At 45.4% G+C, this 15,449-nt stretch overlaps 2 protein-coding genes across 7 annotated transcripts in view; one reads left to right on the top strand and one right to left on the bottom strand.

Annotated features, from left to right (window-relative positions):
• The window catches only part of LOC115406313 (SLIT and NTRK-like protein 3), a 24,298-nt gene extending 16,622 nt beyond the window's left edge, over window positions 1-7,676 (bottom strand). For 2 of the 4 annotated variants that reach the window (XR_003933519.1, XM_030116257.1), the window contains exon 1: window positions 1,256-1,377. The gene's annotated coding sequence lies outside the window, so the exon portion shown is untranslated. Of the gene's footprint in view, window positions 1-1,125; window positions 1,378-7,594 lie in introns of those variants that run through there. The other 2 variants (XM_030116259.1, XM_030116258.1) reach the window with 2 other exon arrangements.
• nrd1a (nardilysin a (N-arginine dibasic convertase)) overlaps window positions 7,020-15,449 on the top strand; it is a 23,525-nt gene continuing 15,095 nt past the window's right edge. Inside the window, exons 1-11 of one of the 3 annotated variants that reach the window (XM_030116255.1) lie at window positions 7,020-7,081; window positions 7,643-7,877; window positions 8,434-8,680; window positions 9,571-9,652; window positions 11,010-11,163; window positions 11,590-11,663; window positions 11,868-11,963; window positions 12,182-12,304; window positions 14,293-14,350; window positions 15,047-15,120; window positions 15,204-15,273. In XM_030116255.1, the coding sequence (XP_029972115.1) occupies window positions 7,678-7,877; window positions 8,434-8,680; window positions 9,571-9,652; window positions 11,010-11,163; window positions 11,590-11,663; window positions 11,868-11,963; window positions 12,182-12,304; window positions 14,293-14,350; window positions 15,047-15,120; window positions 15,204-15,273 (1,178 nt within the window). In that variant the 5' untranslated portion in view covers window positions 7,020-7,081; window positions 7,643-7,677. Of the gene's footprint in view, window positions 7,082-7,528; window positions 7,878-8,433; window positions 8,681-9,570; window positions 9,653-11,009; window positions 11,164-11,589; window positions 11,664-11,867; window positions 11,964-12,181; window positions 12,305-14,292; window positions 14,351-15,046; window positions 15,121-15,203; window positions 15,274-15,449 lie in introns of those variants that run through there. The other 2 variants (XM_030116253.1, XM_030116256.1) reach the window with 2 other exon arrangements.

Genomic DNA, 15,449 nt, shown 5'->3' with positions numbered 1-15,449 from the left:
TGCGTGTGTGTTGAAAACAATGTGAGAAAGGTCAAACTATATCTAAAAAGTGCGCTTTTATAACCTGCCAAGTACAGAAACAGGTAGCTACACACGTGTAGATGAGTGTGAGCTTTCATAACAAACCGGTTGCAAGGCTGCGATACTTGTTGGACAATGGAAAACAGCCGTCCAGCTTGGATGAGGAGGGTTTGGAGCGTCGGAGCCCCACAGTACAATCTAGGCCAACGTGCTCAATAATGTTTGACAAATTGGAAAACAATGAGAAATACAGCCCATTCAGATTCCCAGTAGGTTTTCGGTCTCGTCCCAGAAATGCATTGTTTATCGCCGGGCCTGAAGCCCCCCTGTATGGAGGAGATCAATACCGAGTCCAGATAGACCACTGGGATCCCTCCTGTTAGATTCTGCTTTGGTGGACGGCCATCTCTCCTTAATGAGAAGAAACACAGTCAACACTCAAACCTCTTTCTCCAATCAGCCGAGTGGACTAGTCAGCAGTCGGCATAGCTCTGCATCATTATGGTAACAAGAAACGAGAAGGACTCATGACTGGTGACGGTGCAGCAGGAAACTATCCGTCTATCTATATGTCCGTCTGTGTCTTTGTGTCTGTGTGAGTAGTCTCTCCTCATGTCCATCTGTAAACAGGCCTGACACAGGTGTGGCTTCTTTCTTAAGTCTCTCTGACTCTGACTTTTTTTTTTCTCCTCCTTCTCCTCTCTCCTTTCTCCTCTAGACCTGCACACTGACGCAAGCGAACCAGAGATGACGGTCACTGCTTATTCTTCACCATATTATTCATGTCACATAATTCCTGTGTCTACCCCTCTGTCCTCTCTCTGTCCGTCAGAACACACACTCACCAAGCTCCACACAGGCTTTTTACATGGGCCCCTGCTCCCAAGCACAGACCCGCACTATCAGGCAAAGCAGCAGCAGCAGCAGCAGCAGCAGCATCTCTGATCAAATGTATAAGGGCTATCAGCCTGGGTATAGCTCACAGCCCTCCAAGAAAATCAATTAGCCCCTAACATTACAGCACACAAATGATAATAGTTAGCAGAATTAAAGCATGACCAATTAAACAGTCTAGTCATTAACAGAACCTATTAAGACATTTACCAGGCTATGTATGAAAATCCTTGGCAGAGTAACGCAATCCAATTGCATTCCTCATTGTCTGTCTCTCCCCACCAGCCCCTCTGATCCACACAGCGACGCTTAGCAGAGCAGGGATGCGGGTAATACTCACTCAGTCCGCCGCCAAAGAATTAGGGAACGACCGAGAAAACACTTTAGAGGCTGACTGTCGACATGTCGTTCACATTCAGCCGCACTCCTCTCTCCCCCTCTCTCTCTCTCTCTCTCTCTCTCTCTCCCTCTCTCTCCTCTCCTGTAGCGGCTGAGGCGGATGGGGAGGGAGGGGGGACCAGAGCAAGGGGGGGACGTGATAAGACTGCAATGAGGTGGAGGATAAAAAACCGGGAGGGAGAGAGGGAGCGAGAGAGAGAGGGAGAAAGAGGAAAAAAACCGATTGGCTTTAGGATGCAGGTCCGCTTCTCCACAGCGCAGCCCGTGGGAGCTGCGGCACTGGACCGCTGAACAGGCGTGCGGTGCGCGGAGCCGGAGTCTGCGTAACGACGGAGAATCCTCCTCTCTTCATCTCTAACACAACTGGGTAATTCAGGGAAGAGAGACGGGAGGGAAAAAAAAAAGAAAGAAAAAAAGAGGGGACGCGGGCGCCGGAATTAATCATGCAATAAGGCGGCGCGCAACTGCTGGTTTGTGTATGAGGCGCACAAAGCGCGCGCGGGGCGGGTTCGTTCCTCCACACCGGGAGCCGGTTCACTTCTCCACCAGAAACAGATTACAGAACACACAACACTGTCGCACACAATGGGCCCCATAAACTTTCTCCTCACGTTACCCGCGTGTGAAGCCTGGTTAAAAAAATAAATAAATAAAAAAAATACCCCGACTGTTCAGCTATACCGACAATAATTTATAATCTCATTAGTTTATTCATCTCTCCTCTTGCCCTTAAGCACCGACGGATTTCGTGAAACCGGTGTGCGTTACCATGGCGACTCGTGCCAGCTGGCTCGTCGCGCACGCACGCACGCGCGGACTCCGACGCGCACGCACGCGGCACCGGCGGATGGGTGGGGGGGGGGGAACTGTTGTGACTTTTATGAGGGGGAACGGCGGAGACTACAGCGGGGCCTGGGAGTCTGCTCGGCCCGCATCGAAACACCTGTCCCGCCAAATGGAGGCGGTGGGCGCAACAGATGCCGCCGTGATGAAGAGTAATGAAGCCCCCCCACCACCAGCAGCACTGAATGTCAAATGTATGGTCTATAATAATTTAATTGGTGGTCTATGATGGACTGTGCAGATCAAACGCATCATATGGACCAGCGCAGATCAGATTTAGACCAGTGGGAAAGCACAGACCTGCATCAGATCCTCATTGAACAAGAATTAAACCAGCACCGCAATCAGCTCCAGACCAGTACAGACCAGCATTTGTCCAGAATTAGACCAGCAGAGGCCATCAGAGCAGTATAGCTGGCATCGGACCACGGACCAACAAAGACGGGCATCACATCAGCATGGAGCAATGTCAGACCAACATGGACCAGCCAGGAATTTATGCAGATTTATTTTAGCGGTGTACCTTCCTGCAACAGCTAATCACAGCCTTGGCAGGTGACTGCTCACTCTCCCTCTACACAGCTTCAAAGTAGCAGCTATAGGACCCTGGCAATGTCCAAGGATCCCAGTGGACCAAATGGGACAATCTCAATCAAGGACACCACGGTGCCATGGTGTTGAAACCATGTATTCAAAAGCATTCAAATACCAGTCAACCAGTTTCATGCCTATAGGAAAAGATTTAATAAAAACATGTCTTCCACATTACTGAACTGAAAGTTCAATTTTCAGTTCAATTTCACATTGATTTCAGCATGCATTAAGGTGAATCACCTTGAGGAAATGGAGAGGTGCATCTCTCCCTCATGCATGCTCCCTCCTTCCTCTCTCCCCATACCTCTCTCCCTACAGCAGTGAGGGGGGGGGAAGCTCTCCCTAGAGATTTCTATCAGAAACAGTAACAGAGACGGTTCCAGTAATATCAGAGAGATGTAGATGATGGTTATAGATTTCAGGGCTCTCAGGTGCATTAGTCTGTATTACAGCTTCCCCACAAGGCTACTTAAAGCCCGCTTGCAATGGAAACAGGATGGCAGACGTAGGGCATGTATGCGCAGCAACATGAGCGCATGCATTTGTTAAGATTGCTTACAGAAGCATGCACAGATTTAATTTGCCTGTAACATGTGGAGATGCTAATGTATATAAATAAGCTTCAGCCATGCATAGGTTCTGGAGGTGCAATATTGTTTCTGCCTTTGCGACTCGTGAAACCTGATGTGTAGTGGCCGTGATCCCAAACCTAAGTTTATGCTGTGTGCTTTAGAGTGTAAAAACAGCCGTGGCAGTGAATCCAGGAGAAAAACGCTCGCTTTTCTCACCGCGCTGTTGTCATTGAACCATGGAGGCTCCCTAAATTAAGAAAACAAACGGAGAGGAACTGAGAGAAGATGGTTATCAGGCACCATCAGATACCTGGATGGCTTGTCTCTAGGGCCAGGAGCCGCTCTGAGCACATTAAGTACTTTTTGGAGTGTTGACGAGGCCTCTAAAGTAGGGGACCTATTTAAACTGGTCCTGTGCTGTATGTGGAGCTGTCCAGTGCTGAAATGGATAGGGATTCATGCTGTTTCATTTCAGCCATAACTCCTTTCTTCCTCCTCTGCTTTCTCCTTCTTCAAAGCCTTTTCCTCTCTCCCATCTGAATTGTTTCTGTCAGATACTTATGCTCCTTACATTTTACACCCCTTTCTTCCTTCCATTACTTTGCTCCCCCTTTTCTTCCTTCTTTACTTTCTTAGTTTGACTCTCATGTGGGCTCTTGTCAATTCCAACTGGTTTGCATGCCAGTCTTTCTTTGATTTCACCCTCTTTTGTTTTTCTCTTCTGGCTCACTCCTATTTCCCTTCTGCAGAGGACATATTGTACGGAGTGGTCATCCCATTTTCAAGCTCACTCCAATTATGCTTTTGTTCTCCAGATATCCACTGGGATTGTCTTGCATGCGTGAATGCATAGAGACTGAGACAGATTCCAGACTCGAGGACAAGCAAGATAAAAGTAACAAGAGTAAAAATGTGAATTATTCCTCTCCTCCTGCCAATCCAAGGGTCAGAAAATGTCCTCAAAGCTACGTGTTGTTCACATACTGTTGCGCCGTACCCGAACACGTGTTTTGGTTTCTCTGGGGCCTGCAGTGCCCTGAGTCGCTTGTTACTCAGTGGGATGGGGCAATCAGAGAGGCAGGCAAGGGCACCCTGCTCTCTATAGGAAGAAGCAAAAAAACAAGCGAAAGTGAAGAGGGAAAAAGGGGGGAAAAGGGCCAGCGGCAGGAGAAAGGAGAAAGGGAGACAATGAGCAGTGGGCATTTGGGGATTGCGACGGCTGAGATGCATGGCGACGAGGGGCAGAGGAGTAAACAGATAGAGGGGATGGATACATTGGGGAGGAGGGGGAAGATGGCCAGAAGGGCAGGTGGTTCTGTCATTAGCTCCAGATTAAAGCAGAGGGCAACTCCAGAGGACTCACCTCTGATTCACACAGTAGTACTGCAGGCAAGGACAAGCCTCCCGGGAGACATGAAACACACACGCACACAAGAGCACACATGCTGGAGAACAGTAGTGATTCACAGGATTACCCACAGGCTCATGAACCAACACATAAACACACACATATGGGCATGTTACGCCCCCTCCTCGCTTTGCATAACTACACACAAGATACACCGTGACTCACAGGAACATGACGATTGCCACACTCATGCCACATACAGACAGCCACACACACACACACACACACACACACACAGACACACACACACACACACAGCTGAACTAATTAATCAAATCTCCTGTTTTAATTAGGATTCAAATCAGTTGCTATGGGAACCTTGCCCCTTGGAGTGTTAAGGTAAAGGCTCTCGCTGCTGCAGCCGCCTCCAATGACTCTACAGGAAGCTGTCCGATGGGGACAAATTCATAATACCTACAATGATTCAGCTGGCTGCATTCTACATTGCATTTTCACACAGACACATTTTTCTGGGGAGGCCTGAGGTGCCCGATCTGAACTTCAATTTGGGCTCAGTCATAGAGGAGGGCACAAAAGTGGAAAAAATGTGGAATTATGATGGCTCACGTTGCAGCCAAGCTAATACAATATGCTTTGCCATGAAGAGGCCATATGTGTTGGCATTAAAGTGGAGGGTCATGGTTTTCAGCGGCCTGTCCAATCGATCACTCAAGCCTGCCATTTTGCTCCGAAAGTTTTCACATGGTGATGCACATAATAGCACTTTCACACAGTTCTAATAGGCTGCTTATCCTCGCTATTACCACAGCCTTGCAATTTCAGCTGAGCAGTAGCTTTGTGCTCATACAGCTATGACTATGCTCTGGGGGGAAAAAAAAAATCATTCAAAGTATTTTTACAAGGGCTCCACTAGTGATCAATAAGACGTCTTTGTAAAAGAAAAAAAATCACTCACATTAAAGTGCCAGGTTTGTGCTTTCACTTCTGTCTGTCAGGAGAATCAGTGTTCGTACGCTTGTGTTAATATTAATACGACTGAGGCAATATTTGTTCAGTGATTATGTCCTGAGCTGTATTTTAAGAGGAGGTATTGGTGTTAACACAGTTGCATCTCACATGCTGACAGAAGCTCTGTGAGCTTATCTTAAAAGACTAGATGGAAAAGCTAGAAAAGTAACAGGATGACGCTGGCATCATCAGCCCCCGAGAGTCTTAATATCATCTCAGGTGAAGGCTGGACTTGATGAATTAAAGGAGGAGAGGATGCCAAGTGAAGCCATTAGGATACAGGAACTCAGGCGTGTGTCTGGCTCGCTGGTTGTCATGGCGGCGGTGTTTATCACCTCTTTCTGCCGACAGAAGCCCAGGGGCAAATCAGATTGGCTTCAGACAGAGAGACAGAGAGGGGGAGTGAGAGAGTTGGTGAGTGAGGGGGAGGACATATTGGCACAGCGGAGGGGTGAAATGCCAACACGCTGCTGAGTGACGGCTGAGGAAGAGCATTGGACAAATGTCAAAGTGGCTTATTCATGATAAGATTTAGTTTTTTTATTCATTTCACAGTGATTTGAGGTTTGTGGGACAGTCTGTCAGTCTAGTTTATTTACAACTATGTGGCGTGTGTTTATTTGGAAGCTTTATTTTTATTGACTTATTATCTTTTTTATTATTTTATTTTTATTTTTGACATCTGTCTTGGTGAAATATAGATATCGAAAATGTGCTGCCTAAATTTCATGAACCTTCATGCCTGAAAGCTCTTGAAATCTGATGAAAACACCCAGGCTGATAGCCCTTAATGGTAATGCTGAGAGACATCCAAACGGTCATGCTGAAAAATCTGGAGTAAATGCCCTACATCCCCTGTGGCCTATGCCTGCCATCTAGCGGCCCCTAAACTAATCATTCCTGTCTGAATCCTTCAAGTGGGTTAAGAAACTTAAGGGGTCCGACTGTAGGATGAAGTGGTTCCTAAGCGGCTTAGCTGACAACACAGTTCACACCAGGTTCAACCCTCAATGGCTATATTGGCTAAAGAGATAAAGCAAGACAGAAAACGCCAGTTATGATATTTACCGGTAATGACAAGGAGCCGGTTGGACTTTCAATCTAACAGTCATAATCATAAACAGATGGCTGGCAGCTGCTTTCCTCCAGGTGGGACCTTGCTGGCTGTCCTGTCCCTCTAGCCTATTACAATGTAACCACTCCTGACTCAGGCAGCGCACACGTGTTCGTCCTCAAGCCACGCCCCCTCGGTTCCGGATAGCCAATGAGCGGCCGTCTTTAATCGGGATCTTATCCTCTCGGCCAATCACAGCGCGGCTTGTTGAGGAGTCACTCGCTTCCACATATTCCGAGGCCCTTGTGCTGTCAGCAGAGAGGAAAGGTAGAGTATATTGTTTTCTAACCGGCTTCCTAAAGTACTTTTCCTCGACACAGACCTCTAATTTACCTCACTCCGGCCTGAAAGACGTTAGCATGAGACGCTAATTTTAAGGTGCAGCTCCTGCTCGCCTGTGTGTTGTTTCCCTCGCTGCTGTTAGAGGCTGTTCCTGCTTCATGCTGTGCTTAGCTGCACTTACAGATGAGAGCTTCCCGGTGATCAGCCTGGCTCGGATTTTAGCTGACATTCAGATGAATAGGGCGAAGCCACCAGACAGCCTTTGTGAATAGCTGTATTGTGGCCGCTGTGTGTGTGAGTGTGTGTGTGAGTGTGTGAGTGAACCTATAGGCCCGGGTTATAGAGAGAAGAGAGAGGGGCTGGTTAATCTGTGTTGTTTTGGTCCCATTGGGTCGCGAGTTTTTCATCTTTTTGCCCTACTCGTTTTGTCAGGCAGGGTTTTCATCATCGCTCTGTTCAGGCTGACAAGGTGTGTCGGCGTGCTGAGGAGGAAATTACCGGAGACAGCGAGCTGTCCCGTTGTTTATGGTCGCGCCTTGCTGTCAGCCCGCAGTGCCAAAGTCTCATCATCTCTGCCGAGGATGCCGCAAACAAACAAGTCAAGAAACACCTCTGCGTCTGACTCCTCCGGCTCGGTCCAAGCCTGCGCCTCGGCTATGGACACAGATCCTGCGTCCAGGGAGGAGAACCAGGCTGTGGTGGGCTCAGAGGGAGGAGGAGGAGAAGACAATGTTGGAGACAGCGAGATCATCAAGTCCCCCAGTGACCCTAAGAAGTACAGGTAAAGAACTCTCTGCAGCACAACTTGAGACCATCCAGCCTTCATACTCGATGCCGCCTTCCTCCCCTGTGCCTAGATCATGCATAGCACTGCAGCTCACTCACACAATTTATCTCTTCAATTTTGTAGTTGTTTCCCAGGCATTAATTTGATTTTCCCGTGCAATACGATGCATCCCAGGATACTATTTTCTGCATTGAAAATGTGAAAGTGCTGAGAAAATGACCCAGATCCACTAGCCCAGATCCAAAAATGGTATTGAGCGTTTCTTCCAGCTGGATCAGTACGGCATTATTGTAGTGTGATGGGATGATTTCATGCTTTAAGCACACACCAATGCCTCCGGCCTCTGCGGGGCACAGTCAGGAAATTTGCTGTGAAGAAACGGGGAACAACTGAGTCTCAAAGGGGGAAACATGCAGCCAGGAACGTGATACTTGATTTAACAGCTTGCACACTGACGCACACACACAATGAAAGCTGTAAATCTCAATGATGCAACTGTGTTTTTTTTTTTTTTAAGCCCCCAGTGGTTTTTCACCTTTCTCTTCCACAGGTACATTGTGCTAGACAACGGTCTTCGAGCTCTGCTCATCTCAGACTACAATGGACCAATGGCGTCAGAAGATGACACTTCAGATGGAGAAGATGAAGGTGAGGAGGAGGAGGAAGAGGAGGAGGAGGAGGAGGAGGGCGAATCTGGAGATGAATCTGAGGACGAGTCCGGGGAAGATGACGAGCATCAAGGCAGTGACGATGACGACCAGGAGGGGAAAAAGAAGAAAGGAAATGCTGAGAAACAGGTACTTTCAGTATTATAGAGTAATAGAATGGACTAAAAAAATACTTTAGTTCATTTGAATCTAATTAAGATACATTGTGAGCTGTAAACCCAAATAACTCAACTTTAATTTTCTAATTTAGATTTTATGTCTGTATATGATGTGTGACTGCTTCTGTCCCTTTGTCCAAACATTCGTCAGCTCTTCAATGTGTTGGATAAACTAATGATAAGGGTGTATGGCGTTGGTCCCTCTTGTCTGTGATTGGGCATTTGCACTGCAGAAGTCCTCGGGGCCAACATAATGTCTTGGATATGGGGGCGATGCTCTATTTCACCGTGTTCTGTTAGTTTTTAAATGTTCTAAATATTGCAAATTGTCCAAGAGTTACAGTCATGTGAAGTCTGCCAAATTCTACCAGAGTATTTGAAATATATAAACAACTATTTTATGGCACATCTGTACCTAAAATGGCTTTGCTTCAGCTACTGAAGCTATAATTTTCTTCTAATATCTTAGAAAATGCCATATAATTGATCAACTTTATTAATCGTTGGCATCTTTTATGAAATTTTTGCCCCACATGACCCTGTTAGACACATTTAGGTGACTCATAATAGCTAATTGTTTTGTAATTCCCATTAACAAGTTGTCCTTGTCTGAAGGATATATTTCTTAAAAACAATAACTCAGGAGCATCAGCAGCCATTAATGACAGCAGTATAGGACTGCCTTTTATATTTAGGGAGTATATATATTACTGTGACTCATTAAAACTTTTATAAGACTCACTTTGATGTTAGTTTTTGGTCTTTTTGTGGGTTTTCTTGGCAGGAAAACAAACAGAACTGACTGAACTTTTTTGAAGTGCTTTACCAAACTTTAAGACAAAATGATGTGGTGTGTTTCAGTCTGCAGCAGCTCTGTGTGTGGGTGTGGGCAGCTTCAGTGATCCCGGTGATCTCCCCGGCCTCGCTCACTTTTTGGAACACAGTGAGTAATTAATCACTTTGAAAAAGTGTCCTTCATCTTTTTGTCTTCATTGCAGTGGTCCTTCTATCCTCAGATGTCGTTTAACTGTTTTCTTTCACCGATCCCTGTTTTGAACGCTCTCCATGTTTGCTTTGTTGTAATTATTTTGGTGCACCCCATTAGCCTGCGTCGAGCAGCTCCGTGTCAGTTATTAATATGTGACATTTCCCAGAATATCCCCCTCCTTGGGCCTGATTTATCTACAGTGAAGCCACAGGGGGGAAAAAAATAAGCTTTTGGGCTTCTTTCGACCCACTTTTCCTCCTGCTCATTGTGCATTGTGCATCTAAGTCATCACCTCAAAATGCCCTTTTAGTTCACATCCCTCACAACACTTTTTTCTTCCTGGATGCTGCAAGTCAGCATCTTTGGAGATATAACTTCATTTTTAAAATTTATCCCATTTTTACTAAAGTTCAGTAATGTTTCGGTCTTCAGAATACATTAAAAATTGTGTTCTCACATGAATATGTTGGTTCTCTGTGGGAGACAGATGTGATGCTGTGGTGCCTTTCTGTGTGGAGTTTGCATGTTCCGCTCATGTGTTTTCTGCTCACAATCCAAACACATGCATGTGGCGTTAAATGAACTCCCTAATGTGCACGTTGTTTGAGGACCGTCCATTAGCTGGGAGAAGCTCCAGCTCCTTGCAACAGTAACTTGGTAATGGAGGTATAGATGCGAGATGAATGAATAAAGGCCGAGCTGCAGGCTGATGAAATGATGCAGCACTTTGAAGTTCAACTCTGAATAATTGAGTTACTTCTAACCAAATGATATACATTAACATGCCCAACACTCCCTCCCCCCCGGGAGTCTAGGACCTGCTTTTCATGTTGCCTGATTGATATCTCCGCTGTACCTTCCTTGCTGAATTCTGTGTATGTATTATAGCGAGTCTTCTCCCAGGCAAAAAAAAAAAAAACAAAGCTTGCAAAGTGTCAACTGTTCTCTGAACTGCTGGTAATATAAGTGGAGGCTTTGTTGTGTCTGTCTCTCCTGTAAACATGATTCTTGAACATTGTTTCTAAATGATTACCGGTAGTCCGAACGCCAAGCCTTTCTCATCCCTGTAGTCTGTCTTCAGATCTTTTGCCAAATGTTCGCAGCAGTATTTGGAGCTGTTTGTACAACGGCTGTATATCTGATACCAAACTATCAAATACTGTTACGGCTGTGCTTGAAATGCGATGCCGCTGTGTCTGTGTTTGGCTTGCTGTTATCGTATAGGTGTGTATGTTTTGTTTTGAAATCACAGCCCTCTCCTGCTCTTCCTCCTCCTCCTCCTCCTCCTCACTGTTCTTTCATTGCATCCCAGTGGTGTTCATGGGCAGCGAGAAGTACCCCTCAGAAAATGGCTTTGATGCCTTTCTCAAGAAGCATGGGGGGAGCGACAACGCCTCCACCGACTGTGAGAGGACAATCTTCCAGTTTGATGTCCAGCGGAAGAACTTCAAAGAGGCTCTTGACAGGTGAGGAGTTATCAGAGGGTTTTTTTTTTTGTTTTTGGAGCAGTCGCCTTTTAAGAGTTGAACTTCTGAAGCACGATGGGATATATAGATAAATAAAAACAGGAAACCCGCATGGGGAAGATAGATTTTTGACATGGTGAAACCGTGCAGCAGCCACTTGTCAGTGTATTACTACAACTAAATGTTGGTAAAGATTTTTTTTTTCAATGTCTGAATAAAGTGTAAGATAAAAGAGTGACATTCAGAGAAGGCTCATGATGTGTCCTGATAGACTGTGACAAATATGACAGGCTTTATCAGCTGCCCTCCTGCTCTCGCCTGTGATGTGTATCAGTCTCCATCTGATTTGCTCCGTCTGATCCCGTCAGTCCGCCTGCCAGGTATGTGGTCTCTGATTACGCCCTCTCTGTCCTGTCATCCTTTCAGATGGGCGCAGTTCTTCATCTGCCCCCTGATGATTCGAGACGCCATTGACAGGGAAGTGGAGGCCGTCGACAGCGGTGGGTCCCGCCGCCACCGCCGCGCATCAGTCCTCTGTTCAGAGAGCTTGAATATTAGCTGCTATATCTGGAGTTAAATGGCTGCGCCGCTCGCCTTTTCTTCACGCAGCTGTTTTGCACACCATCGATCCTCTCCTTCTTTTTTTTTTTTTTTTCATTTTCTGCCGTCTTACCTTCTTCCTTCTCTCTCCTCCCGCTTGTCAGAGTACCAGCTGGCTAAGCCATCTGACTCCCATAGGAAGGAGATGCTGTTTGGCAGTCTGGCCAAGCCTGGACACCCTATGGGCAAGTTCTGCTGGGGTGAGTTGGTAAACACAACCGCTGGGACACATATTACACACCGGGCCTCCTTGGGGTATGTTCAGCAATAACAAACAGGACTGCTGAAACAAGCCCCGATTTTGTTTCCTTGCCGATATCCTTGCATTCTTAAACCTTTTTATTTTTGGTTTTTTTTTTCTTTTTCTGCAGTGTTTTATAATTGAGTTGAAATTGATGTTCACTTGTGTCAACACCAGGGAACGCGCAGACTCTGAAGCAGGAGCCCAAGAAGCAAAAGATCAATGTGTATAAGCGTCTGCGTGCGTTCTGGAAGAAGCACTACTCGGCCCACTACATGACTCTGGCTGTGCAGTCAAAAGGTCAGGAGGAGCCGTCTCATTCATTAATATCGGGGAATCTTGCTGATTAGCCGTCTGACAGAAATTTAATTGATTTCAATAATTTCACACGCCGAAATGAACTGATTAATTGAAAAAGCAATCTGTAGATTAATCAAAAATTAAAACTATCATTAGCTCTAATAAGGCTGCACTTCATCTATGTTCAGCCAACCGCAGATAATCATCCTCAAATCAGCTCAAATTGCTGTATTACTCCCAAAACAAAGTCTGAGACAAAATGCTAACACATTTTCAGGGTTTTCACTGAAAATATCACACAGTTAATTAACTACAACACACAAGTAAAACGATGACAAGTGTTGACATTTTGTGCTGGGAAATATCATCATCGTGATGCAGCCTGGTTATTGGCCCTCTGCTGAAGCCAGAGTTTTTCTTGTAGCTGCTCGGTACAGGCTGTCTTCCAAATATCAGCCGGTTGTAACATGAAGCGGGAGCATTACAGAGACCGCTGATCGACACGTTCAGAACATCGCAGACAGTTCAGGTATTAGGATACAAATGGGATAGAAAACAAGAACGGATGAAGTGTCTCTTTAAAATTAGATTTTCTGCTAAAAAAAAAAAAAAAAAAAAAGTTAGGATTTAGTCCTCAAAGTGCACGTGTTTGTGTCAGAAGTAGAAAAATGAGTGAGATGGATGAATTGTGATCTGAACGACTGAGCCGGGGCCGCTCTTGAGGGCTTTTCACAATATGCAGCGGTCAATATCTATCAAAAGCAATGAGCTGGCGACATTGTAAAGGGAGGCCAATGCTGAAGTGATGCATGTGGGGAGTGAAGGCCGGTCTTTGTGCTTCCTCCCAAAAGATGAGCTGCTGCAGGGACGTTGACACAAAAGGTCAGAATACACAGTTTGTGATGCAGCTGCAAAAGGAGGGTCCTACATCAACAGTATGGAAGTGGTCGTAATGTTATGGCTCACCAGTGTATGTCAGCGGCCCCTTTGGAGACCCAATTAGAGATTGATTAGAGCTTTCACTCCTGGATCAAACATGCTTTTTGTCAGATGTGAGCACAGAGCCAAACAGCGGAGGGGTGAGTTGAACCGTTGTCGGTCAGATTCTCATTGAGGTGACTCTGTCATGTTGTCAGTGATTTATGGGATCTGCATTGTTCAAGAGCGGCACGGGGCGTATTAATTCAGAGAATCAGTCAGACCGCATGTCACAAAATGCACTTTTCGGATTTTAACACAGCTTAATGCAAAATAATGGATCTTGGTAAAGAAATTGTGAACCTTGTCGACTCTCTCTGTCTTGTCCTCCTTTGTGAAGTGAGAGCTTAGCATCACTCTCTCACTGGTCTGCTTTATGAAATAGGACCAAGGAAAAAACGAAAAACAGCTTTTCAAGCTGTTCTTGATTTCACAACACCTGTGGCTGCTCACTTTCAAAGGGCAGTGCTTTTTAGAAACCTAAATCCATTTCAGGTGTGGCTCTGGCTGTTTAGCCTTTAGTTGTCATGCATTTTTTTAATGGTGTTTCAACAGTGCGATAAAATAATGCAACGTAACGTCAGAGCTTATGCACGGAGTCATTACTACATTATTTGAATGAATACTTTGCGTGGTCTGTGTGGAGCAAATACTGAATGCATGCAAGCAGAGGCTGCTGCTGCGCTGAAAGCAAACAAGGGAAGGAATAAAAACATCGGCGTTAGTCAACAGTTTTATGTCCTTGCAGTTGTTAACACACAAAGGCTGCTTTTTCCTATACTGTGAAAAGACAGTATGCAATTCATCAGCATGACTGAGTTTTAAAAACAGGCCGAAGCACGTTGTGGGTGAGATGATCAAAGAAATATGTATTATTATTATTATTATTATTATTATTACTTTAATTCCAAAGAATTCCTCCAGAAACCAGAAAAGTTCCATTATCAGCCTTAATTTTTAAGACGCACTCGGATTCTGATTTCTCCCCCTTCACTTGGCATGTCCTTCAGAGAAGCTGGACACTCTGGAGGAGTGGGTGAGAGAGATCTTCAGCAAGGTGCCGAACAAGTGAGTATTGGAGAAGTGGCTCTCGGCCAGTGCGATGACGTGCCGGCGTTATAGATTGAGTCTCAATATCCTTTGCTCAAATGTAAATGTCAAGCCTTCTTCCATCACTTCCTCTGCTCGCTTCATTTCAGCCCTTTTTTTTTATTTATTTTTTTTTTTCAAAGTGATACACCTGAAAGGGATCGCTTCTCCTGAACGCTGAGCTAAATCTGTGTTTTCTCCCAGAAACCCCCTCCTGCCCGCTGCATGAGTCACTGCAGCTCTTCCTTAGAGAATCAACATGCATGTCACTGCTACATGAAACCCGCACAACCTCAAGTTTTTTTTTTCTTTTTCAGGCTACCTTTTCAATTAAAAGATTACATGTTCCTCAGCGGGCTGATGAAATTCCTCACATCTCTGCTTCTAAAATCACTTAAAGTGTTTTTCGCTCCTTCAGACGAGCCGGAGCAATTTTCATCAAGCTCTGAATAAATGAAAATATTCGACTTATGTGTCACACATTTAATATGCCATCTCTGTGAAATGTAAAGCATTACTGAAGAGCCTCATCTCCTTAAAGCTTTTCCTATAAACTCTGAAGAACAAATCCCATTAATGTTACAGTAGTACAACTATTTTTTATTTTTTTTTCCAAACTGAAAGCAGTTGTACTGCAGCTTTTCAATCCCGTAATTCTGTTCTTGGTGTCTGCAGTGGTCTTCCAAAGCCAGATTTCTCCGACATGCTGGATCCCTTCGACACACCAGCCTTCTGCAAGCTTTACAGAGGTACGAATTCACATCTTCCTCTGCATGCAAACCTCTCCCAACATGTTTTTAAGCGTCGCTCTAACTGTTAATTCCTCTGCCAGTCGTTCCTGTGCGGAAGGTTCATGCCTTGAACATCACGTGGGCTCTTCCCCCTCAGGAGAAATACTACAGGTGAAGCTCCATGCGGCAACAGCACGGCAAACGTTGTGAGGCACATAAATAAAGAATCACACGATTCACAGCAGACCTCGATTTTCCCTCACTTGAGAGAAATTGCATCAAATGTCTTTGTTTGTCTTCTTTTTCATGCCCCTGTCTGCGTCCTGGAGAGTGATGCCTCTTCATAT

Source organism: Salarias fasciatus, chromosome 19 (assembly GCF_902148845.1).
Source record: "Salarias fasciatus chromosome 19, fSalaFa1.1, whole genome shotgun sequence".
In the NCBI taxonomy this organism is placed as follows: Eukaryota; Metazoa; Chordata; class Actinopteri; order Blenniiformes; family Blenniidae; genus Salarias; species Salarias fasciatus.
The sequence above is the reverse complement of the archived record's forward strand: the minus strand, read 5'-3'. Positions and strand labels throughout refer to the sequence as shown.